Source organism: Schistosoma haematobium, chromosome 5 (assembly GCF_000699445.3).
Source record: "Schistosoma haematobium chromosome 5, whole genome shotgun sequence".
NCBI classification, from domain to species: Eukaryota; Metazoa; Platyhelminthes; class Trematoda; order Strigeidida; family Schistosomatidae; genus Schistosoma; species Schistosoma haematobium.
The window spans coordinates 13,280,762-13,306,603 of NC_067200.1; the positions used below are offsets into that span (position 1 = coordinate 13,280,762).

General features: G+C 33.6%; 1 protein-coding gene across 1 annotated transcript in view; it reads right to left on the reverse strand.

The window, feature by feature from the left end:
* The window catches only part of MS3_00009189 (uncharacterized protein), an 84,988-nt gene that overhangs the window by 44,779 nt on the left and 14,367 nt on the right, over positions 1-25,842 (reverse strand). Inside the window, exons 5-12 of the mRNA XM_035733259.2 lie at positions 23,840-23,924; positions 21,313-21,473; positions 18,414-18,541; positions 17,662-17,752; positions 15,687-16,282; positions 13,931-14,417; positions 13,358-13,500; positions 970-1,104 (exon numbers count right to left, since the gene is read on the reverse strand). Of these exons, the coding sequence (XP_035587581.2) occupies positions 970-1,104; positions 13,358-13,500; positions 13,931-14,417; positions 15,687-16,282; positions 17,662-17,752; positions 18,414-18,541; positions 21,313-21,473; positions 23,840-23,924 (1,826 nt within the window). The remainder of the gene's footprint in view (positions 1-969; positions 1,105-13,357; positions 13,501-13,930; positions 14,418-15,686; positions 16,283-17,661; positions 17,753-18,413; positions 18,542-21,312; positions 21,474-23,839; positions 23,925-25,842) is intronic.

Sequence of the window (25,842 nt, forward strand, 5' to 3'; positions counted from 1 at the left end):
AAAAATTAAAAATTCCCGGCTGATGCATTGGATCGCTGTAATATATGTACTACCTAAACAATTACTGAACTAGTATACTTAAAACTTTCTTCTATCACATGTTTGTTCTGCACATCTAATGTTACTATTTATATCAAATTGATCATGCCTGTAAACCGGCGTGAATTCTGTAATTATTATTTTCAGAATATAAATTATTATTATTATTATTATTATTATTATTATTATTATTATTATTATTATTATTATTATTACCATGAGAGAGAATAAATCAGCTTCTAAATGAATAGGAAATTAGGAAAAGACAATGAAGGTGGATAGGACATACATTGCACAAATTATCAAACTGCACCACAAGGCAAGCTCTCATTTGGAATCCTCAAGGTCAAAGGAAAAGAGGAAGAACATAGAACACGTTACGCCGAGAAATGTAGACAAATATGAGAAGGATGAACAACAATTGGATAGAACTAGAAAAGAAGGTCCAGAACAAAGTGGGTTGGAGAATGCTGGTCAGCGGCCTATGCTCCAATAGGGGTAACAGGACTAAGTTAAGAATACAATTTACTGAATATGTCAGCTCTAACATCGTGTACGTCAGTGTATATTTGCTACGCAAGGCATTGTAGAGCATATAAGCCTGGATTCTAATGTATTGACGGCTCATTCTACCAGAAGATATACAAGGAGAAAGATGTGACCAATTATATCAATTATGGAGTGTTTACGTGCACAAGCTACATTAGATAGCGATTATAGTAGGTATAAATCGTACTGATGACAAAGCTTTAAAGATCAAGGATTCAAATACAACTGAGAAGTACTGAGGTGGGCAGCACACTATCCCAAACACTTAAATATGGGAACAACCAAGTATCGAGTAATCTCATACGTTTCCAAAAGTTTGTTTATAGAGAAAAATTTTTAAATAAATATCTCCAGTACACATGAAGTCACACGAGTACTTACCGAGCATAGGTGGGACCAGCTTCATTTAATTGAGATATTAATGTGCCAGTTGTAGTGACACGACACATACGACGAAGACAACGTTGAATAATTGCATCGAGACGATTTAATTCTGATTGGAAGTTTTGTAGCCAACTACAATAACAAAAAAGGTAACTAATATTACACATAAATTCTAAATATTATATTCAATCAATGATTGTGCAGAATGCACAATAAGATTGATAAAAAAAATTGTAGAACTATTGAATATTAAGAATTCCTTTTTTTCTTGATGGCTGGATTTATCTTAAATGATTGACACACAAATTTAAAGCATAAAATATGAGTGAAAAGAATGTACTGACTTCCCACACTATAATCATAATTACCTTGGTTATATTGAAATCCATGTTTAAAAATAATTCATAGTAAAGTTTCAAGGGTATTCAAGAAATGTCTCATAATGTGATCAATCTTTGGTAGGGCCGAGAGTGAGGAGAGTCTGCTCCCTCTTTCAAATTGCTCTCACATGGCCACGCGTATACAGCCACTCTATCAGAGAATTCTTACTCACTGCATTTTCGTAGATGGTGTGTTGTTTACGAAATTGAGAGGACCAAAAGCGAGTATTCGGATCTTTAAGCGGGTTTGCGGGTACGGAGGGTCCAACTACGGGAGTTGCAAAACAACAACTCCAAACCAATTGGCTATATGAGTCGCACGATCCTAGAAAATGGGTGGTGTATGAACCTATCGTCGGTCAGCAAGGTATATCTTAAAACGTTTGCCTTGGTGACGATACTGTAATAGCATGAAACCTAAGTCTAGTGTTTCCTGGCGACTACCTCCAATTATCTAACACTATATTATAGTGCACGTGATGCCGAGTCATAGAGACAAGTGGCAACTCTGTCGATAGAATTCGATCAGCACTAAAAAGACAAAACAAACAAGACATTGGTCCACTACCGAGTGATCAATGATGAGCTTGCATATACATGTTGAATGATAATAATAATATTCGTTTTCACTGAAATAATCACGGAAAATAACACTATGGAACGAATAGTGTAAGACTTTGAAAGTAGTTGTGTTTTAATAAGTTAAACAGGTGGGCACAAGAACCATAGGAAAATATTGCATTTGATAATTTTATCTTACACTAAGCAGCAAGACTAAAAGAGGAATATAATGAAAAGGTGGGAATAGGAAACGACGTATCGGATTAGGAAATAGAATTTTGGATGAAACGAAGTGAAGATTTATCGGAAGATTAACAATGAATGTATCCGAGCCCCGTTTACTGCCAAAAAAACGACTCTGAACCATTTTTCTGTTATGGTTTCCTTGTTATGGTAGAGTACAATTCGTTTACTCCCACAGCAAAGCTCGGCTTTGTAATCAAGAACTTTAAGAAGTGATATCAGATTTGTGGACTAAAAATCCGAATTAGTCATTGTACAAGTGTTTGATACATAGAAAATAATCAAGTACTAACAAGCAATGTGTGTTAGCCACAGCATCAAGTTAGCAGTGAAAGCTGGTACGTATGCTTTTTTTTTGTTTGGGATGCATAAGGTGTATATATATATATATGTATCCTGTTGTTGATGCCCACTACGAGACTCGAACACAGTATATCCCATTACAAAAGTCAAAGTGCTATACACTTCTAACTAATATATCCATATAGACAATAACTAGTATGAGTTTGAGTTATCTCGTTGTTCATAATTAAAACTGAATTTTGATAAGTCTTTGTTCACTTGTATTTCATCTTGTGGGGTTTTTTCTCGAAATACCCATTGTCTCAAATGTTTGATAGAGTAGATTGAATGTAGTTAACAATGGAATCAAAAATGCATATTTCATCCTAAAAGGCATGATTAAAATGGCTATTATCTCGGTAATTTATATACGATACACATATACCAACAACTGCTGGTCAAAATTCCGTTCTAAATACTAACAACGGGATAATTTAAACACCCTTATAAATAATAATTGAACGGTTATGTTTCAATATTCCATAAATAATAACAGATTAGTTAGCCATATAGTATTAGTTTTCAACTGATCAACAGATAGAAGATAGATATACATCTTGAACTACAACAGATAGAGTAAATTGGCATCAAAACATGTGGGTAAAATTCTTTTCGAATAAGATTAAAAATCCCTTGTAAGATTTTGCATTTTCACTAGGAATATTAAACGAAATGTAGACACATGGTATGCAGCTAAACAAATTATATCCCTTGTGTAAATTGCACAACAACGACAACTACATAAGATATTGTTAGATACATTTAATTCAAGAATATGTCAATGTTTATAGCAAATTGTTTACAGTTAGAATAACTTGTCTGAATCTCTCTCTCTGTATATATACAGAAACAGACGATGGGATGGAATTCAATAATTAGGAAATGACATATACCTTAAGATAATTTTGAAAGTGTATTGTGTAGAGTTATCGATACAAATGTTCAAAAGGACTAGGATTAACAACTGTCTTAAATGATTAGACAGTAAGTGATGTACAGAACCAATTTCCTTTTCAATCGTCTACGATATTTTATTGTGTGTATTTTTATGCTTAAAATTTTGTACAAGAAGTACATTATTTGATTACATAGAAATCTAATCCTCTAGTCAGTGAGTAGGTTTCGATAATCAAATCATTTGGGCGCTTAAGTCGATCGTTCAGTTTTAGATGTGTGAACTACTTAAACTTTGCCCCGGGAGTTGAAGTATCTTCATACTGAAGAGTTATGACACTTCATCGTGAAAGCCGTTTTTATTCAGAAGCCTTTTGACAACCAGAATAACAACACATAAGTACATGAAATGCCAGCACAATATGGAAGACCAGAAATATCATTCGAATAGTGATAGAAATAAGAAGACATAAACTTAAGAAGCTTGGTAAGTGGCTAGAAGTGATTGATTAGATTATGGGATCAGGAAGATTGTACATTTTTTATTTACGTGGATTTACATAAAAAAAGTCGTATTAAATAAGTGACATCGCTCGCAATCAAGAACAATCGTATTGATTCACCAAATGGAATTGTTAATTAACGATCAAGACATTCAACTTTCAACCACAAAGTAGCAGGTTCAAAACCCAGCTCTATTAAACAAATTTAGTATGATTAGCAAGATAATATCGCTAGAAATCACACTTAAAGTATGCTTTGAAACCGAATATACGAGTTTGTACGTTCAAAAAGGGTTATTTGTTGTCTTATTTTTTTTATTTTTAAGTGATTACAATTTCGTACACTTTATTCTTTAATTGAGAAAATGAGTCATTACTACTATTTCCCACTGAAGTGAACATCAACTCCAGGTACACCCAACTGACGAGTCCTAAGTAGGATGCAACACGTGTCCTGGATTCCGCTGCCAATCATCATCAATCTTTGCTTCTTTTGTAAATCTTCTCTATCAATATGATGATGTAGGGACACATAACTTTGAATGAAACCCCTGAGTTATTTGTGGAGATAGTTAGAAGAGACTTATTTCGTAACTAGCTTTTGCTACTATTCGCATTTCTTTCATTACTTCTCATGATTGGTACAATTACTATGATTGACTGCAAAATAGTTGTTTAAAAACACATGACATTGGGTTTTCCGTTTGCATTTTGAATTCCCCATAGGATGACACTCATTATCACTCACAAATACACTGCTGTACATATGTGCTTCTTGTTCTCAATTATCTGCTGTTATGATAACAGAACCCTAATATATTTGCTATCTATGTTTACAGATCACAGTGATATTCTCATTATATGCTTTATCTGGATATACACCTTGGACGGACTACAACAATTGTGATTGTAATTATTAACTACTTATAATTGTGGATTACTAGACCTAAAGAAACTCGAACACGCCAATTCCTGACAGTTTAAGTAACGTCCTGTATAATTTCCTTGTGTGTATAATTTATGCTTGATATGTTAACACATTAATTTTTTGGCGTAATAACTCTATCATTATTTTTGGAATTGTTATATTCTTCGTTCACCACAATTATTTGGTGAGCCCGACGTAGCAGATAATTGTGGTGAACGAAGAATATAACAATTCCAAAAATAATGATAGAGTTATTACGCCAAAAAGTTAATGTGTTAACATATCAAGCATAAATTATACACACAAAATTAAAGAACAATCATTTTGTGTAGACTTTGATAGTTCTATGGTTCGAAGCTCTGTGACGATTTATTATAACTCAGTTACCAAGTGTGAAGATGTTTACACCTCATCAGTTAATCGAAGCAACGTAGAACCAGGTTTATTTGTGTATCAGTTCAAGTTTTCACAATAAATTAGCATGATAAGTTGAAATTACCAAGATATATTATTACAGTAGTAGAATCAGTAACAATATCAACAGTAGAAAATATTGAGTATAGACAATCTGTTTCGAGGAGATTGAATGAATGCAAGGAATAAAAGATAACATTCAAACTCAAAACCCAATGAAATAAAAATAGTGAACGTATTCGTGTTATTGTGACAGATTTTGAACTATATCATTCAACGTCTCCAACCTCTGATCGTATTTATTGTGAGATCCTCAAACACATAAAAAACGAACCATTAAGTTATACTGATATATATTTGCAATTACACATTGATTCAAATAAAGAGAATTTAGTATCACCTACAACTTAAATAAAAGTCAGTCACAATGTAGGACCTGGTACGTATGTACACAGGTTCAAATTCTCTCATCAACACAGAAATGAAATTGTCAGGCCAAATATCAGAATAGTAAAGTTATTAACAGTACGAGTGGTGATAGAAAAGTATAGGAATAGAAGATTCCATAAAAAAATAATTTAGTGAAAAAACAAAAGTCATAAGGAATTCTGAAGCTCAGAATTCTAGAGAAGACAAAAAATGGATGCTATAGCATACAATTATTGAGCCATGTCATTCAAAGTACTCTTATCATTGGTCACAATAATCATAAGACCTACCAGATAATCTACACCTATTATTGTGGCTACATCCAATTATCAATGACTTCATTGACTGATCCCATAACGTTGTTTGGCAATCACTAACATTCTTTCAGCCAACTCCTACACCAGACAACATCGCCCGCTGTGGTAAACAGTGGTTGGTTATACGTAATACATGATCCAACCACGTCAGTTGACTAAGATTCACCACATCATCAATAGATCTGACTTATTTACCTAGTACCATATCCCTCACCTCGTGATTCCCTACTCACTGGTCCCAAAACACAAGAGCAATACTTCTAAGACACTTATGATCAAATACTGGTAATCTACGAGTATCCTCTACTCTTGATGACCATGTTTTACCCTCATATGGAATAACGGAATTTACTTATACATTTATTATATTAGTTACCATTACATACAATATTTGACAAAAACGACATGTAGATCTCTTGAAGTTGATTTTTATTTCAGTTCAGTATTTGTACATGGGTATGTGTATGTTGGTTTCAAGTCATATATACTTTCCATTCCAAATACGTCTATGTTAAGTTGTAACTTAACAAGATTACTTCACTAATATAAAATATAAGCACTGATGATTTACACAAGAAAGCTATTAATTCATTATTTCATCAGTTATCTCTTCCTTGTGCTTAAACACACAGACATATATATATATATATATATATATATATATATATATATATACAAATTGTAATAAATATATTCATTTAGTGATTGACAAGACAATCGACTCATTACAAACTCCTAAAGAGATGAAGTGATTTTTTTTGTCTCTGCAACAACAACAAAAATATTGCCACTGTTTTTTTTTTCTTCATAATTCACTAAACTGGAAACAATTTTTTTAAGAGTTTGTAAACTTCACATGATTGACTGATGAAGTGGAATAAGTTGATTAATCGATGAAACACCACAATGACTAAATCACAAGAAACAATACACAATTAAATCAAATTCCTTTTCTCGCTTTAATTACATTTTTTTTCTTATAAATTTCACTGATAAAACAAACACTTTATATACAGGAGAAAACCTAGAACAGAATAGGTCATAAGCGTAGCACTACCAATAGGTGTTGTTATTATTGTTCAAATTTGTTGTGTTTCTTTTAAACGAAGTGAAACGTACATACACAAAATAACTATGACTAATTGAAATATAATAAACGATAGCAAAATGTAAAAATTAAGTTGATATGGTCGACGCAAGTGATAAATATATACACGTATAGTTACTAAAAAGAACATAAAACTATGGGTATGTGACAGCATGACGCAATTAAAAACAACGTGAAGATGCATTAACTGTGTGATATGAAAAAATTATGTCTTGTGAATAATAGATATTGTTGTGTTTTTCTAAACAAAATTAACAAAATATTATTCTAAGAATATATTCCTTTCGTATCCTACTTGTGAAAAAGTTATACATGTATTTTTGACTTCTATACTACTAGATCTTCGCTCAAGCGTTTCAAGATTAAGCGCCTATGTGTGAGACCAAATGGCCTGGGTTCGACCCCCGACGACGAAACTGTGGATGCACACTACAAAAGAATCCTGTATTAAGACAAGTCAGTCAGTCAGCTACAACGTAGGACCAGGCACATATATGCATCGGTCCAAGTTGCCATACCTCAATAACACAACAAGATGAACACCGGATTCAGAGGTGGTGATATATAAAAGAAAGACTGCATATAAGGATATAGTACAAGAAGAAAAAATTGGTTCGTAGAAAGAAAGATATGAAGCGATTTTAATCTCTTAGTTTAGGGGAAGACAGAGAGTGTATACACCGACGCCATTGTGATCGATTCTGAGCCATGTCACCAAGAGTCTCCAACCATTGGTTACGATAGTCACGCGGACCCCAACCAAGTAGTCTGCATCTACCAACACGGCTCAGTATAGAAGTTAGTGACTTCAGGCACTGATGCCACGTTTTGGTTTGGCCGCCCACAACTTTCTTCCAACCATCTCCAATACCGGATAGCATTGCACGTCGTGGTAATCGGTGTTCAGGCATACGTAACACGTGGCCCAACCATCTCAGTCGATGAAGATTCATAACCTCATCAACAGATTTACCATCATTCCCTAATACCCTTCGTCTAACCTCACTATTACTTACCCGGTGATCCTAGCAGACGCCAGCAATATTTCTAAGGCATCTGTGGTGTATTAAGACAAAGCTACTGTTAAGTGCTTTTAAGTTTTCAATGGTTTTCTAATTTTGATCGGTTCACAATCACAATAATATATATATATATATATATATATATATATATATATATATATATATATATATATATATATATATATATATATTCTTTGGTAATAGTATTTCTGACAACAATAAAATTGATGCACAGAAAACGAGAATATTTTCCATTAAAACATGATAACGTAACGAAATATCTCCAATAGTTCAACTTTTGAATAATTAACTAATTGAAGAAAAAGGATAAGATTCGTGTGTTCATGGATTTGTAGCGCATTTGTTTTACGGTCAATTTGTGTGTGATACTAAGCATTTTTCAAGCAAATTATTGTTTATTCAGTGACTGAGTGCTGTATGTAAGTGCATAATATCCAATGACAATTTTTTTCTAAAGCTCTGGTAAACTGGGATGAGGATGGGCTACAATGGAGTGTTTTCAATAAAGTTATACGTAGATAGATTTATATTGATAGAAATGAGATACCTAGTGGAAATTAAACTCTTATATACAACACTCAATCATTAAATGAACAGAAAAATGCCTGAAAACACTGGATATTGCAATATTATTGAACATTGAAGACAATGATGATTCACCATACGCATAAAAAAGAACCTTTTTATTAGTTGTTATGTATTTTACAGATTTTTTTATTTTCAGACTACAAATTAGTGAAACCGTACAAGTATAATTTTAATGAGATGGAAGTGTACATACTAGAACTTGTACTGAATATAGAGCTTAACATGAAATGGATTTTTAATTATCAACTCACTTGGCCTTGCAAATAATTGTCCAGTTAGATTCAAGTCACACTCTAAGTGTATGAAGATTAATGATACTACTTAGTTGCCAAGTCAAAGTAGGTAGAGAGAGATTGAAATCTGAACGAGATGGATACTCGCAGATTGGTAGTGTTTGATAATAGATGATGTAGGTTGGGACCAATCAATAATCAATATTTAGGTTGGACCCAAGGTACGAGGTGAAAGTAGAAAATCAAACAATGAGCTTAGTCAGTCGTTACCGACTGAGATGGTTAGATATATATTAAATATACCACCCAACCACTTCACATATTAACATATGATGTTTGATCGTTGGAAGAAAGCTAATGTTGAACAAGCCAAGGTAAGGTACCAGTATATTGATTTTTTTTTAAATTAATAACTGATTGATATGAGTCATAACATATCATGTTATAATCTCAGGAAATGCCCTACGTAAAAAGTGGAAATTCTATTCCATATAAAAATGTACCAATCAATCACTGTATTCAGTGATCACTAAGACTTTTCCCATATACCTTGCCAAATTAGCATTGTAAGTTAGTCCCAGTATGAAACTAGTTGCACCATTTAGTTTTCTTAGTCTAACTGTGAGCTGAAAAGCTCAGTTTCCAATGTTTAAACTTTCGACTTGACTGATAGACAAAATGTAAGAATGTACGCTCTTGATAACCGAATTTACGATGAACTTCACATTCTTATTAAAAAAAACAATATATTTTTCCAAGTTTCACATTGCGGAAGTATTTTCACATGTGAGTATAACATGAATAGAGAAAATGATTTGTAGGCATTCATTATGGTACTCTACAAATCAATTGTAACATCATTACAATAATTTACTTTTTCAAAGTAATATACATATTGTATGTGATCATTATGAAACGTGAATAAAAACCAATTGAATTTTAACTCCTTTCTCAAATATTCATTCATGTCGATTTACAACATGCAAATAACATTTAGTTGCAAAATTTGTGATACACTAATAAACATAATAACCAATACAAATCAGGTTCGATTCCCGCATTTGAGACCATGGATGCGCATTACTGAGGAGTCCCATACTAGGACGAGATGGTCGGCCACTGCTTCCAGGTTCTCAATGGTGGTCTAAATTAGATAGACTCATTAATTTAACTTAAAAACATTTTTGTTGTTGAAACATTGCACATGTGTTTTGATACAGAGCACTAATCAGATATCGTTAAATGATAGCTGCATATGCCTGGGCTAGAAAGAGCTTTTATTTTCGGGGAATAAGATATGTGACTGATATGCTTGATTTCTCAAGGGATATATTCAGTCAGTCAGTCAGCTACAACGTAGGACCAGGCACATATGTGCACCGGTCCAGGTTGCCATACCGCATCAGCACAACAAGATGAACACCGGATTCATAGCAGTGCTTAGGTCAAACGTAGTAACATATAAGAGAAAGATTGCATATAGGGATATAGTACAAGAAGAAAAAATTGGTTCGTAGAAAGAAAGATATGAAGCGATTTTAATCTCTTAGTTTAAGGGAAGACAGAGAGTGTATACACCGACGCCATTGTGATCGATTCTGAGCCATGTCACCAAGAGTCTCCAACCATTGGTTACGATAGTCACGCGGACCCCAACCAAGTAGTCTGCATCTACCAACACGGCTCAGTATAGAAGTTAGTGACTTCAGGCACTGATGCCACGTTTTGGTTTGGCCGCCCACAACTTTCTTCCAACCATCTCCAATACCGGATAGCATTGCACGTCGTGGTAATCGGTGTTCAGGCATACGTAACACGTGGCCCAACCATCTCAGTCGATGAAGATTCATAACCTCATCAACAGATTTACCATCATTCCCTAATACCCTTCGTCTAACCTCACTATTACTTACCCGGTGATCCTAGCAGACGCCAGCAATATTTCTAAGGCATCTGTGGTCAAATACTAATAGCTTACGAGTGTCTTCTACTCTTAATGGCCATGTTTCGCTGCTGTAAATAAAAACAGAACGGACTGCCGCGCAGTATACTCGTCCTTTTATTGATAGTCGGATATCTCGCCTTCGCCACAGGTTACGCAGGTTGGCAAAGGCGAGATATCCGTCTATTAATAAAAGGACGAGTATACTGCGCGGCAGTCCGTTCTGTTATTATGTCTACATAAATGAGTGCAAATACAATATATTCGGTTTAGTCAAAAGAAACTTTCTTCCCAGGCTCGTTGTGCACAGAAATTATCAGTATTAAGTATTGGAAACCGCGAATCACAACAACGTCACTTGTAACTACCATACGGAAGATTCAGATGGATTTTTAAGATTGCAAAACACAACAGAATAGACAAATTATTTAAAAATTCCCAAATATCAGAAGTATAGAGAACTACTCATATTCATAAATTATATATATATATATATATATATATATATATATATATATATATATATATATATATATATATATATATATATATAAAAACATAATTTGATGTGATATAATAACTTAGACTAATACACATTAAGGCCATGTTCTGACGTTGTTTTTATCTGATTTAGTCATTAAGTTATATGCGTTGTAGAATCCCAATATATATTTCAACACATTAACATTGATACTTGGGGGCATGCATCAGAAATATATGCATCACACTTGGTCATTCGATTCGTGTGAAGGCCGGAATGCTGCCCGGGTGCCCAAACGGAAGCAAGTGGTTTTCTTAAGGAGCCACTCCCCGAGCATTTCACCTAAAAGTCTAATCCATAAGTCAGTGGAGCAATGTTGAGAGATGTAGTCTCATGGTAGCCGGTGGCCAACAATAGGTTTATATGTCATACGTTTTCTCCGGATCATGAAGTATATGTTCACAACTGGTTCGGAATTGTGGTTTGGCAACTCCCCTAGATGGATCTTCCGTACCCGCTAACCTGGCTGAAGCTCTGGACGTTCGCACTTCGTCCACTCCATTTCGTAAACAACAAACCCGCAGCGAGTACGTGTCAAATTGACCTTGATAATTAACGTTACACTTTACACGAGGCACAATAATAATAATACTGACGTCAGCATACAAACGGTGAAACCATGAGAGCCAGTCACCTTAAAATATTGTTTTGTAAAATAATAATAATAATGATCTCACGTTTTTAAACTATCTAACAAAACGAAGAAGTTATCGTTTAATTTAATTGTTACAACTGAATTTCACTAGACTGTATTGTTTGTTTGGATCAATACTTACATGAATTACTTGTTAGAAAAAATATTGATTTTGGCACAATCAGCTGATGCAAACACAAATCAATAGAACAGGTGATTTCAAATTGAATAATTAGTTCGAGGGGAGAGGTACAATGCAAATAGATTCGGTTTTATTGAAATATTATATTGATGTGTATTGGCAGTAACTATAAGAATAGCTTGTGAAAAGATCATTTTAAAAATTCGACGAGAATAACCCTTTTAAAACTAGGCTTTATTGCCTAAATCGTAGCTGCTACGTTATTGCATTGCTGAATGAAATGAGGTTTGACAAAAGAAAGGTGTTCTCCCTTAAAGAACCAGTATCTCTAGCTATGTTACTTTCTGTAACAGAGTGAAGTTAAAAGAGATCGGCTCCAAAAATTCACACCACCTTGTGCTACTGATTTCTGTAGTCGGCGACAAGGTCATATAAATAGCAAGTCAACACATTTATAACTACTCAAAAAGATGCCATGTGTGACCGGCCTCAATAGTAGCTGTTCTCTGGACTTTACACTTACAATCCAAGGTAATCAAAATCACCCTAAATATCCTCCAGGGATATGTGCTCCTAGGAAGCGACAACGAGCCGCATACCTCTAAGAACATCTGACGTTAAACTGGTTACTCTTTATTTGGGGAAATACGATTTTAAAAATCACTACCTTGTACCCCTGCCTTCGACATCTCTGCTTTAACCTACTTAAAACGGTTCTGCAAAACGTAGATTACAGTATCAATTGTCAGTTTAATGAAGAGACAAAGGACATTTGATCATAACTATAAAAATTTATAAGTGGTTAGCTAAACTATTTGGCTATCGCCAACTGTTGTGTTGTTGAGTCCAAAGCTTAAGTAAACCAAACAACCAAGTTCAGTATGAATTGAGAACAGAGTTATGGAATCCCAATTAATAAAATAAACTTAGCATCTCATCAACATAGTTCACTCAATGTTAAGTTACTCAAACTAAATTGGTCACATTACTACCTGAACGATAGAATTCAATCAGTTACTTTTAAACGAACTGGAAAACTATAATATGTTGGTCACTACACTACAGTACTACTACTCACACATATGCACATGTTATACAATAATAAAGTGAATAAATCAAATACAAGCAACACAATTAACTTACCGTTGACGATCAAACAAATTATTAGCCAGTAACAGTTTACTCTCCATAACAATACCGAGAATTTCACAAAGACGATTGAATGCAATAATTAATTCTTGTGAATTTTGTGTATTTTCTATAAATTTCGTCTGTAATAATGAATTCTGAAAACAAAAGGTAGAGGAAATGAAAGGAGAAAAAAGACCAACTGGAATAAAATGCAGAATGACTTTTAAGACTAAGACAAAAATCAATCGAGTTCAACCGTGTCGAGTGAGAGGCAGATAACTATCGAAGACAATGGAAGTTGGTCACTTAATATCGTGGATTTGTTGAAATTAGACATTGACACCGTTGGATGACGGCCTAGTGGTATAGAGGTTAAGTGTTTGCACGCGAGACAGAAGGTCCTGGCTTCAAGATCCGTGTTCGGGATCGTGGGTGCGCACTGCTGAGGAGTCCCATACCAGGATGAAACGGCCGTCCAGTGCTTCTAGGTTTTCAATGGTGGTGTAACATCGATCGGTTCATGATCTCAATTAAAACTCAACAATCGCCACGACCCTATACTGATAACAAAATGTAATAACTTACAACTTTCTGTTGAATTATCTGTTGAAAAGTTTTTATAGAATTCTGTTCGATTCCAATCATTTTTCTGGCTAGATCTACAGCTTCACACAATAAAGGGTCAAGTTGTGAAAGACGTTGACTGAAATAACCTGGATCTAACGCATCACGTACACTGATCAAGTGTATATCATCTACACCATCATTATATGGCAATTTCGATGGGAATAAAGTTGACGAATATGTTGACGATGATGTGCGCCGTGGGATTTCTCTTTTATTCACTGCTCCATTGCAATCATTTGATGTAATACCATTGTTCATTGAATCAATAGAAATATCTTTCGAACTAGACATTGCAGTATTCAGTCCAGTCACAAGATTAGTAGTAGTAATGTTGGATGATGATTTCGTCGAAGGATGAGACATAGTAGAAGTAGTCATTTCATCATAATTTGATTTTGAACAATTAGTAACCATTGTAATCAGTTCATATAAGCGATTTGTTTGTCTAAATTCAAGATTTTACAATTGAAAAAACAATAAAAAAATAGACGAATGAACTATGTTTATCATCGAATGTAAGCTCTTTATTAAATACACATTTACTTACTGCCAGATTTAGGTCACATTGAATTGTATGTTAGGGACGAGGGTTAGTGATGCCACTCGTCTGGATGAAGCGAATTAAATGACGCTTGGTTCAAACTAATGAACTATTAGTTCAAAGTTAAATAATCTATCCACTAAACTATAAATGTGTATTTCAAATTTTGCTGATCAACATAGTACGACAGTTAAACTATGGAGGTACAAAAGAAAGTATTCAATCAACATATTTGGTAACTGACTCAAGTTTGGTAGTGGTGGACAAACAAAGGTGCAGGATCGGTTTAAGATGTTATTAACAATTGGACTGAACCATGTTAATATGTGTAGGCTACCTGGTTGGAGTCCGCGTGATTATCATAACATACAATTAAAGACTTTGTGTGACATGTTTTAGAATTGTTCGCAATGGCGCAGGTTCATTCTCTCCATCTTTTTTCAGAACCTGGGTTCCGAAATCTCCTTAAACCTTTTTTCCTTCTGTACCCAGTCATTTTACTAATACGACAATTAATACTGTTAACATTCACACAACTTTAGATTTATCTCGAAATAATTTTATCTCACTGTGCCAATGCAGTACAGAAACTTGAACTGATGCAAATGTGTCGGGTTCTACGTTGCGCGTGGCATGAAATAGACCAATAAAGACTAACAATCTTTTGATCCTTAGTATGCCAACAACATTAAGATTCGAATTCTTATAAATGAATACGTTTGTGTGATAAAACGAACTGAAAAAAAAGATATAAATAAATTCCTAGAACATCTGCCAAAACAACTTGCTAAACGGCAGCAGTTGAATTGATAGATACAGTGTTCGAAAAGCCTCTGTATATACGCTTACAATTCAGAGGAGATGGACCTAGCGAAATGCTAAGACTAAAGCTACGCAGATCAATCCAAAGGACTTTTAATACAGGTAAACTACAGTTAGTGTTTTCTACAGACCCGATGACCACTCCGACGTTGAAAGACAAATTGCTTATACTAGCCACTTCTTTCTGTATCTACCAATTCAACTGCCTCTGTGGAGCAAGTCATGTAAGCAGATGTTCTAGGATATTGTATATTCGGGCTCGTGAGAACCTCTCGGTGTGGTTAAGCGAAGGTATAGTTAAAACTGTTAACAGCTCCATTCAGGCTCACATAAATAAATGTATACACTTACGCTCTAACATAAACTAATTCACTACTGAAATTATCCGGTGGTTTAGCATTAAAATTGAATGGTGAATCTGGACCAAATCGTAACGAATGTATATCATGTAATGCACGTTTAATTATATCTAAAAACGCTGACTCATAACAATCAGATGCTGAGGAAGAAGGATCCTGTACATTTGTATCGCTACCATCTTTGGTGATGGAATATTGATGATGATCCATGATGTAACGTATATCTGAGGAATTTGTTGAATTTGTAGAGCCTAAACTATTTAAGCTGGTTTGAGAACCACCAGTATAAAAAGAAACTCCAGTAGGTTGATTTGATCCAATACAAGTGGATCCTGAATTATTTGACATAATACCATCATTAGCACCACTGACGACACCAATATGACCAGTACTTGTTGTACGAACACGTCCAGTACTACCACTACCAACACCGACATGTCGACCAAGATACAACGCAATCGTTTGTAAACCAACAGCTTTAATTGTTGACGATGGTAAGGAATAACGCGTCCCGACGCTAGATATAGCAGATTGTAAACAAACCCATTCGTATAAATTTGTTGGTTTAGGAATATTGTTAAAAATGAACTGAAAAATAAATAATCATAAAAGAAATTAGTTATTTGTAAACTTCCCAAAATCAGATAATTAATAAACGGAGTTTAAAAATAAATAGAAAATTTCGATCATGCACAAGTCGAACAAATAGGTCTAATAAACCCACTGAATGAAATAACGAAATGATAGTTCCTTATAGAAATTATTCACTTTCTTTTTTATAGTCAGCAAGAATTAGCTAAGGGCAAACTTTCTACAATTCAAGAACATATGGAAATCAAAACAACTACCAACTAACTAATATTAATATCAAAGTCACAATCTTCAATATGAACGTCAAAACAATCCAATTGAATGGAGCTGAAACTTCAACAACTACTACAACCATCATCAGAAACGTACAACTATTTAAAAACAATTGTCTACACAAGATACTCAATGTCCGTTGACCAGATACCATCAACAAAAACCTACCATGAGAGAGAACAAATCAGTTTCCAAATGAAGAGGAAATTAGGAAAAGACAATGAAGATGGATAGAACATACATTGCACAAATTATCAAACTGCATCACAAGACAAGTGCTAATTTGGAATCCACAAGCAAAAAGGAGAAGTGGAAGATCAAGGAACACAATGCGTCGGTAATTGGTGGCTGATATCAAAAGAATGAACAGCAACTGGGAAGGATTGACCAAGACAGAGTCCGACGGAGAATCACCGTGGGTGGCATATGCTACTCAGTGAGGTGTAACAGACGTAAATGTATAAAACGTTTATTCGCTGATTGGAAACTTATGCTCCAAGAGGAGTAAAAGGCTTAAAGAATTAAATAGGTAAGTAAAGCTTCTACAATAAAGTAAGTTGAATCACAAAAATTTTCTAATACCAAAGAATATGAGGCTGAATATCTTGAATCAACTACAAACTGATTTCAACTATCTTTTGTAAAACCAGCCTGATAGATCCTCTCGAATGTGATGGAAAAGAGACCTATGTATCTAGTTTTACAGGAGCAAGAAAAACTACCGTATAAACATGCAAATGGTCAAGTTGTAAAAAGTTAGGTTTTCATACACGTATTTACTGTATAAAATGTATTTCGAATTGACATTTCAAGACTCGTTTCAAGCATATAATCAGAAAGATCTCTCTCAAAACATAATAAAATTAAAAAATATAGATTGATGTAATCCCAAACTTTGAATCAGTCTTATCAGTTTTAATGTGACATCTTGTGATATACTAAGTGAACCTTTCAATATATAGATAAATCCAATGCGGAGCTTAAACCTACGATAAGTGTGCACCAGTGATAGTAATCTTCAAGTCATATTACTAAATAACCACATGTATTGAATGAGTGGATGGGTGATATCCATCTGGAAAAAAAAAAAACAGTTAACCTACCGATTCTTTCTGATCAAGGATTTCACTAGTTCCAGCTACCAACTGCGGTGGTAACGGCAATTCTGATAATTCCTTTTTTAATTCGTTGAAGCTAAAGATAAAAAAGTGGAATGATTTCAAATTAGAAAAATCGATTTCAAGGTTATGGTGTATATATCAATCTAGGATGATGTTGGTTGAACCATATCACAACACACTAAAATGTTGACTAACAACTGTCTCGTGATTGACTCCGAATAAAGAACATACAATTAAGACGTTGCAGATTGTTAAAAAAAGTATTAACTTGTGAATGAGGGAATAAAATAACTGAGAATCAATGATATTTCGCTTCAGTATTTCTTAAGGTTAGGATTTCTATTAAGAATAGAGTTTACTGTTAGAAGTATGGTTAAGAATTACAGAAGGAGATTGTTAGATTGCATAATCAAGAATCTATAGACAAATTAGATTTAATTCATCATGTAGAATGCTACATTATTGCTAAATTCTTTGATTTTGTATTGTAATTCAATCGTCCATATTTGATGCTTTCTGATTGGCTGAAAAAAGCTGGAAACCACAAAGCAATTCAGTAGTAGAATTTGATCTTAACATCATTGATGTTTACTGGTTAGCAGTATTTATCAATAACTGATTATTTATGGGTAAAGCACGTAAAACATTAGATTGCTATTATTATTGTTATTACAAATCTAATTAAAATATGCACAATATTAGTAAATGGTAAAAATATGCATATTTCAACATACTTGTACAATTTTCGTTCCCAATCTGATACACATCCTTCAAATTGAACTAATCGACTTGTTGCAAACAACAAACGTTTATTTGTATCTGCCGCTACTTCGGCTAAATTAGCTAATGCAACACACCATCCCTAAAAAATAAAGCGACAAGTTTAGGAAAATATGGTTTCATTTAATTCAGAGTTAGACAGATATAAGTATATATCGAAATTGAAGGTTGTATCTCTTGGTTTCATAGAATACATAATGCCTACAGATCGTACCTGCCACCTTTACGTGGTGATCAAGACTGTATATCGTATCAACTAAGTCGAGCTAAGTCAGCTGGGAAATTTGTTCCTTTTTATCCTACTATACCATGTATATCAGTTGGAGGGCAAAAGTAAGAACAAAAGTAACAAACACATGATCTGATTGTGAAGACGTAAAGTCAAATGTACTTGGGAAAATAATGGCAATAAGGTGTTTTCTTTAAGCAACCAACAGCAACAGTGATGCTAACTTGTGACAACAAGAGAGTTGATAAAAGATTCCCCAATTAAAATAGCATACTTTACTTTGCCTCATGGATTTCCATTGCCGACGATAAGGCTTTAAAGGTACTGAACTAATACTTTAAAACTATTCATAAAGAGACTATCTGTGAGTAATATCAAGCAGTTATCTCTTCAGTGCTGCGATCATACTCAGATGGTCAAAACAACTAAATTATTTTGCTTTTCAGTTACCTCGAAAAGACGTGTCCTACCACAGTATGAGAAACGGAGATATAATAATCGCCTTCATACTTCTAACACTACATGAGATCACTTTGACCAATTGATATAGAATCTCTAATATCCTAAGAAACACGATATCTCAATGAATCATCTTAGTAGCTACAGAATAACGAACTCGTAAAACCTATGTATGCTTTATTTTAAGTCAGAACAGAGATGTGAATCACTGAAATATTGTCAAGGACTGTCAACTTCTGAAATACAAACACACATGATAACGCCCTTCATTAACTGTAGTTTTTCTTAACCTAAAGGGTATTATGAATTGATTATGCAAATATAATCATGTCAAATTTTCAGACCACAGAATATCAAATTTAAATAATATAAATACAGAATAAGAGTAATAGATCAGTAAGGTCCGACTGATATCGACATTTTTCTAAACTTAAATAGTAATACCAAAATTATTTTAGTAAAATGTACATGTAACAGCTAACCAACTGTCAATGAATTATAAGAGATTTAAATGTCATGAACTGAATTTAACAAGGAAAATATTCACACTAAATAGGAAGTATATATAGGCTGACAGAGGTATAAATATTAGCAGATACAAAATCCCACTTTATAAATACCAATAATTGTATTTGATTTAAACAAGAATCCCTTTTATCTAATTGCAAACATATACATATCGACAAATCATAAGGTGAAATGATGAAATCGCATTTTATACCATTTATAATATTGTGAACAATTAATTTGTATTCAACAAACATACAAATCCATAGAAAAGTGATAACCAGTTGGAAATTGGCATAAGTTACTAAATATGAGTGATTTATAGTAAATCAAAGATTTTAGGATCCTTGTAATTCATTAAGAAATCTCTATTTTATTGCTCGATACAACTAAAGTTTGATTATTTTCAATAAATTTGGAAATGTATAACATTGAATAATAACTCAATGCTTTAAATGTCAAGTGCTAGCTAGGATATCTGAAGGTCTTCTATTCAATGATCACCGTTACTGTATTAAATGAGCACTAACAAAGTCTTTATACTAGGATAAATCTTTTAATCAGTACTTATTGGTACTCAATATTTGTCTAAAGTCTGTAAAGAAAATCATAAAATCTTACAGTTTCCACAAACCCCACATAACATTGAATAGCAGCAAGCCTCAAACTACGATCGAGTACTACTAACTCACCCACTGTCTCTAATACTCATGACCTATATAATTTGATCTCCATCACAAACGACAACTGTAAATCGGTAAGCTCTTTATTTTATAATCCAACTGATCAGCTAAACTCTATTTTATTCCGAATTAAACAAATCATTTGAAAGATTCTTATCAGTAGTCGTAACATTCGATAACCAAATCCAAATGATCTGCGTATGTGTGTCTGTTAAGTTAGTAATAAGTACGAACAAAACTTAACAATCAGACATGAATTCAGCTTTGTTTAAAACACAATAGTTGATGCAAATTATTACTAAAAAAACTGCTCGATTATCCCAATAGAAATGCGGTGGAATGTGAGGTTCAAACATGAAGTGTCTGTTTATCAGTAATTGCAGTTGTCATAGAAATTGGGTTTTCATGTGGTTTTCAACGTGGAAAATATTGATACTAATTTGACTGAAACATTCAATCCATCTGGTTGAAATCGAAACGCGATAATGAATACCTTGAAAGTCATAAAAAACTAAGTAAAACTTACAAACATGCTTTAAATTAATAGACATGAGGGGAGTGTAATAGAGATTATGATTTATGAATGTATGGAGATCACTTAAATGTGATTGACGTTTACAATAATGATAAAAAACTGAACATGTATTCATTCATGCGACAAGGTAATATTTCCCTCTATTCCTAACCATTACCCCTAAACCTTAATGCTAAATCCTAAAATTAACCCTGTGAGGTAATTCTAGACAAAAACTTGATTCGAGTTTCTATATAATCAATTATTCACTCATATCACCTACATTCTGATCAGCTAAATATTGGCTTCCATATCATTTAAAGACCCGCTAAAATCACTAAATTATACTTTTAACATTGACCTATCACGTTTAAAATACTTTTCAATTAATCGCATTATTAGTGTGTAAATATACTACTGATAAACAGTCACACAAACTAGATAAATGCGGACGTATAAACCTGTATCATTTGACGTTGTTCAGAAACCAATTGTTCAATTGCATTGGCAGCTTCACGACCAATCGGAGTAAGTGAACGAATAAGACGTAGTCGCTCTTCAAATACCTTTTCAGATGGAGCTAACTCCAACAGACTGGCAAGTTGTCGTGGATACCCTCCATCTGTGATATTGAAAAGAAAAGAATTTATCCATTTTTCGTAGTTAAATATCGGCAAGAAAACACGATTGATAATTTATTTAAAGAAAGAAAACAAATGATGTATAACTTAAACTTGTAGAAGACTCTTGGAACATGCTAAAACTGATAACGAAACCAATCTAACCAATTACGTAACTCATTATTCCAGAGGAAAACTTTTGAATTCCATTGTTATATTTCTCTCTTACGGTTATAACCTAGCTATTCCTATTGCTTAGTAGTCTTGGACACCAAATCACTCGACAAGTCCCCAAATCAGAACACAGTTGAACAGGAAAAGAGATTATATTCCAAATAACAAGGTTAGACGGAAGTAAGAAGCACAACAGGGAAAACGTTAGTATATTTATAGTTTTTACATGAGAAGATTCTAGAGCATTCTCCAAGTATCGACCAGTGCTGATTGGGTAAGAATTAGCCAATCAGCTTGCACCAAAGCAATCGTGCATCGAACATGCTTTAATCCAGTCTATGTCCCGCTAACATCCATAGAACACTAACTGATCGGAATATTTCCAGCATTTTAAGAAACTCTAAAGACTTTTTCACAGAATTATAGAGAAGTTTAAATTGGACAAGTAAAATTAGAAAAATAAATCTATTTTGGAATTTAATAAATTTATCACGTATAGCATAAAACCGATAGGCATATTGCAACTAAATTGAACGTATACACCTAGACGAATTTCGAAAAATTGGCAAATGTACAAACCAATAACTGCCCACCTTTACTGGAAATTCGAAAGAAAAAAACGTATAATTTTTTGAAACCACCTAGCTTGTTCCAGTAATATTCAGTCAGTCAAAAAGTGCGACCAGGCAAATATATGCATCGATCTAAGTTGCCATACCTCATTCGCACAACAAGATGAACATCAAATTTATATAACCAGTTACTTCAGTGGCAGTAAAAAACGACTTCATATGACGATATGATACAGGGAGAAAAAAACTAGTTTGTAGAAAGAAAGGTATCTCAAGGTTTAAGGGAAGACAAAGAGTGTAATGGTAAACAAATTCGAAAACACATAGCAAACTAGTTTAGCTCGTTGACTGGTTTGTTAGATTGAAAAATGAATAAGTGTTAGCGGATTTATACTTAAATAATAAAAAGAGTACAATGTAATACATTTATCAAGTAAACATTTAAGTATTTGGAAGTGTCACAAAGTTTGTATAAGGGAACTATGATGCTTGCCAATCGCTGAAATTGAAATAGGTGAAATGGGATTACAATGGGGGAACTACTGGTCGGAAATAGAGCGCTCTAACTATTATTCCATTGTAACAAGTAAGGATATAATGTGATATTCTCGGTATAAATCATATGCTGTACGGATATTATGTAATTTTACAAGAGGAAATGAAAAAAAACTATTTAATAAGTGATTTTGAAGTTACGTGTAAAGGGATAGGTATAGATGGTAAATTGGTTGATCAGGATGCAAATCTTTATCGATTAACGAGATGAAGATGTGTTACACATACCTATTTACTGTCAACTCCGATTTATACTGGTGGTGAACCTAATCACTCAGGTTTGTATCACTTAAGGTAACTTCTTATTTGAGGTTTGTTGTGGATGTGGAATCAATGTTTATAATCATATGAGTTTTTTTCAGCAGAAATGACAAAAAAGAATGACATAACAACAGGTCTAACTGCTTGCAGTGTTCTTGTTCTGACTGACCGTTGTGGCTACAGGAGCAAGTTGAACCAATCAATAGGCGTTAAGATTTCGTATTCATTAATCACGGTTATTTAATTATTGATTAAGAGAAGGTCAACAATTTATCATTAGATGTACAGGTCGTTGATCTAATAGACGTACATTGGACCCCACAATCAACTACTACAATTAGAAAACCCTATTATACAAGCAATCAATATGAAGCTGAGGATACAACAATTTTGACTGTTTTATTTCTTTTACAATCACTCAAAATATCGTTTTTAATCCTGATTTTTTCTTGTTGTAAATGTTGATTCAAGGCATATTTATTTTAGATACTGCTTTTCATGATGACTGACTGAACTATGATACACATCACTAATATATCCAAATAACACGGTTTACATTGGACTCTTCGAAAGACTACATTATTGAAGGGTTTCAAGAGAATGTAGTAGATTAAGACTAAAGATGGACAGAGTGGACTAATGGACTGTACGTTCCCACTCCTCAGTGGTATACAGCAATGATTTTGAACTAAATACTTTTATCTGATGATTTTAGTAGTCCAAAGGTTAAAAGTACTGGCAAAATCTTATTTTTAAATCTAATTCATTTTATTACGTAAAATAATACAGAAAACAATTAAACTAACCATTGACTTGCAAGACATCTGGTTTTTGAACAGTTGTATCATTTGAAAATGTTTGCGTAAACACATAAATTGGATTAGTTTTATCCTGAATAAGACATAGAAAGAATGCAGAGAGAATAAAAGCACAGAGTTGATCATGTCATCTGAACTAAACTAATGTAATTTCAGTTTTACTAATATCACAATTGATTATCAAAACAAGAAATAACAACGCATGCTGTAGACATATGCAGATATTTATTACAAATATAAAAATGATTTTCATCGGCAACTTGTTTACGAAGTATATGTTTATAAACTTGGCTGGGAGTCATGATAATCATGTGAAGAAGGCCAAGGATACTGTTAAAACATGAGATTTGCTAAATTATGTGAACGTAGAAAATAAAATGTCCAATCAAAACCAAAGCATGTTGACACAATTTTACAGAGTGGAAACAAGTGAATGGAGATTATTAACTATATAAAACAGTCTACTTTATGTGATGTAGTACCCAAATCACAACTCATATTGACTGGACGTACACTTGAGATAAAAACCATCAGTTCGAACCAAAGTAGGTGAAGTGAGGTTAAAACTTATAACCTAATGGTTGAAAGTTAAGTGATGCAACCAATACATGATCACTATTTTACCAACACATAAGTATCATAAACTAACGGAAATGACTTACTGAATATGGTCGACCAGTCATTGAATTCATATCATTACAGTCAGAGAATATTAATGCAACAAAAAACAGCCAACCAACCAATCATAAGCAAAATAAAACATAACCCATATTTATACATCATCAGTTCAATCTGCCACAACACATCACAAACAACAAGACGAAATTATCATGATAAATAAAAGAGTAATAGAAGAACTAACAATACTAATGTTTGTGGTGTTGGTAGTAGAAAACATTAGGAGTATATAGAGTGTGATTCGAGAAGACAAAATGAATTCACAAATTAAAAATCAAGTTCTAAGAGAAGATAAGGAGTGAATGCATCTGCATCATTGTAACCTATTCTGGTTCACTTTACCAAACATGTTCAACTACTGGTTACAATAATCAAACCGACACCAACTAACCCAGTAGTCTACACCGAATAACATTGTTCAATCCAGCAGTCAGTGAACTGATAAGCTGATAACTCGTCATGGTTTTATTGGCACTGGTTTGCTTTCTTCCAAACTACTTCCATATAAACCAATATCTGTAGAATTTTGGAAATGATGACACCTTGTTCAAAATCACCATTATCTCATACCATGGGTAAATTGTTGTTACTTAATCAAGTCAAATTAAAATTACTACACTGGAATGATTAATCTCTAAACATATGTACCCAGAAGTGAAGTGTAGGTTAGTTTTTTTCTCCATAGAATCATCTTAAAACTAAAATGATAAAACAATAATAAAGAGAAACAAACTACTTGAAAATAGTGTGCCAGAAGGTTTATTACTATTAAAGCTGAGGTGTATGTTACTTATGTCGACAGACATAAGTAGTATCTAACAGCAGTCAGAAGTTGAATGCATGGCAGAAAAAGGTTGAGAAGATCGAACTGAAGAGAACAGATATGTAAACAGAGAGTAATTGCAGTAGCAAAAGGAATGAAGGAGCGATTGATTATGTAGGAGACAACTGATGGAAGATGTACAAATGAAGTATTTAATGTATAGTTTTCGTATTTCACGAAGACATTCTGCAATTTTGTATTAACGAATAAATTGGTTTTCCCCACCTGAGTTCTCCATCACTACAAAGCTACTCCTCATAATTGATTGATCACTGGGTAGTGATCTATGTAATGTATATCAAGTCCTCCTTAGTGCAATTCTATTGATCAAGTTGCAATGCGGCCACTAATCTAGGTGACTCAATATCGCGTGCACTATATTGCGATGAGATCGAATCCGTCAGGGGGCATCAGTTTCATCAAGATTATAGGTACACCTTGATGACAAGTGCCAGATAGCATGAAACCTAGGTTCAGGGTGTCCTAGCGA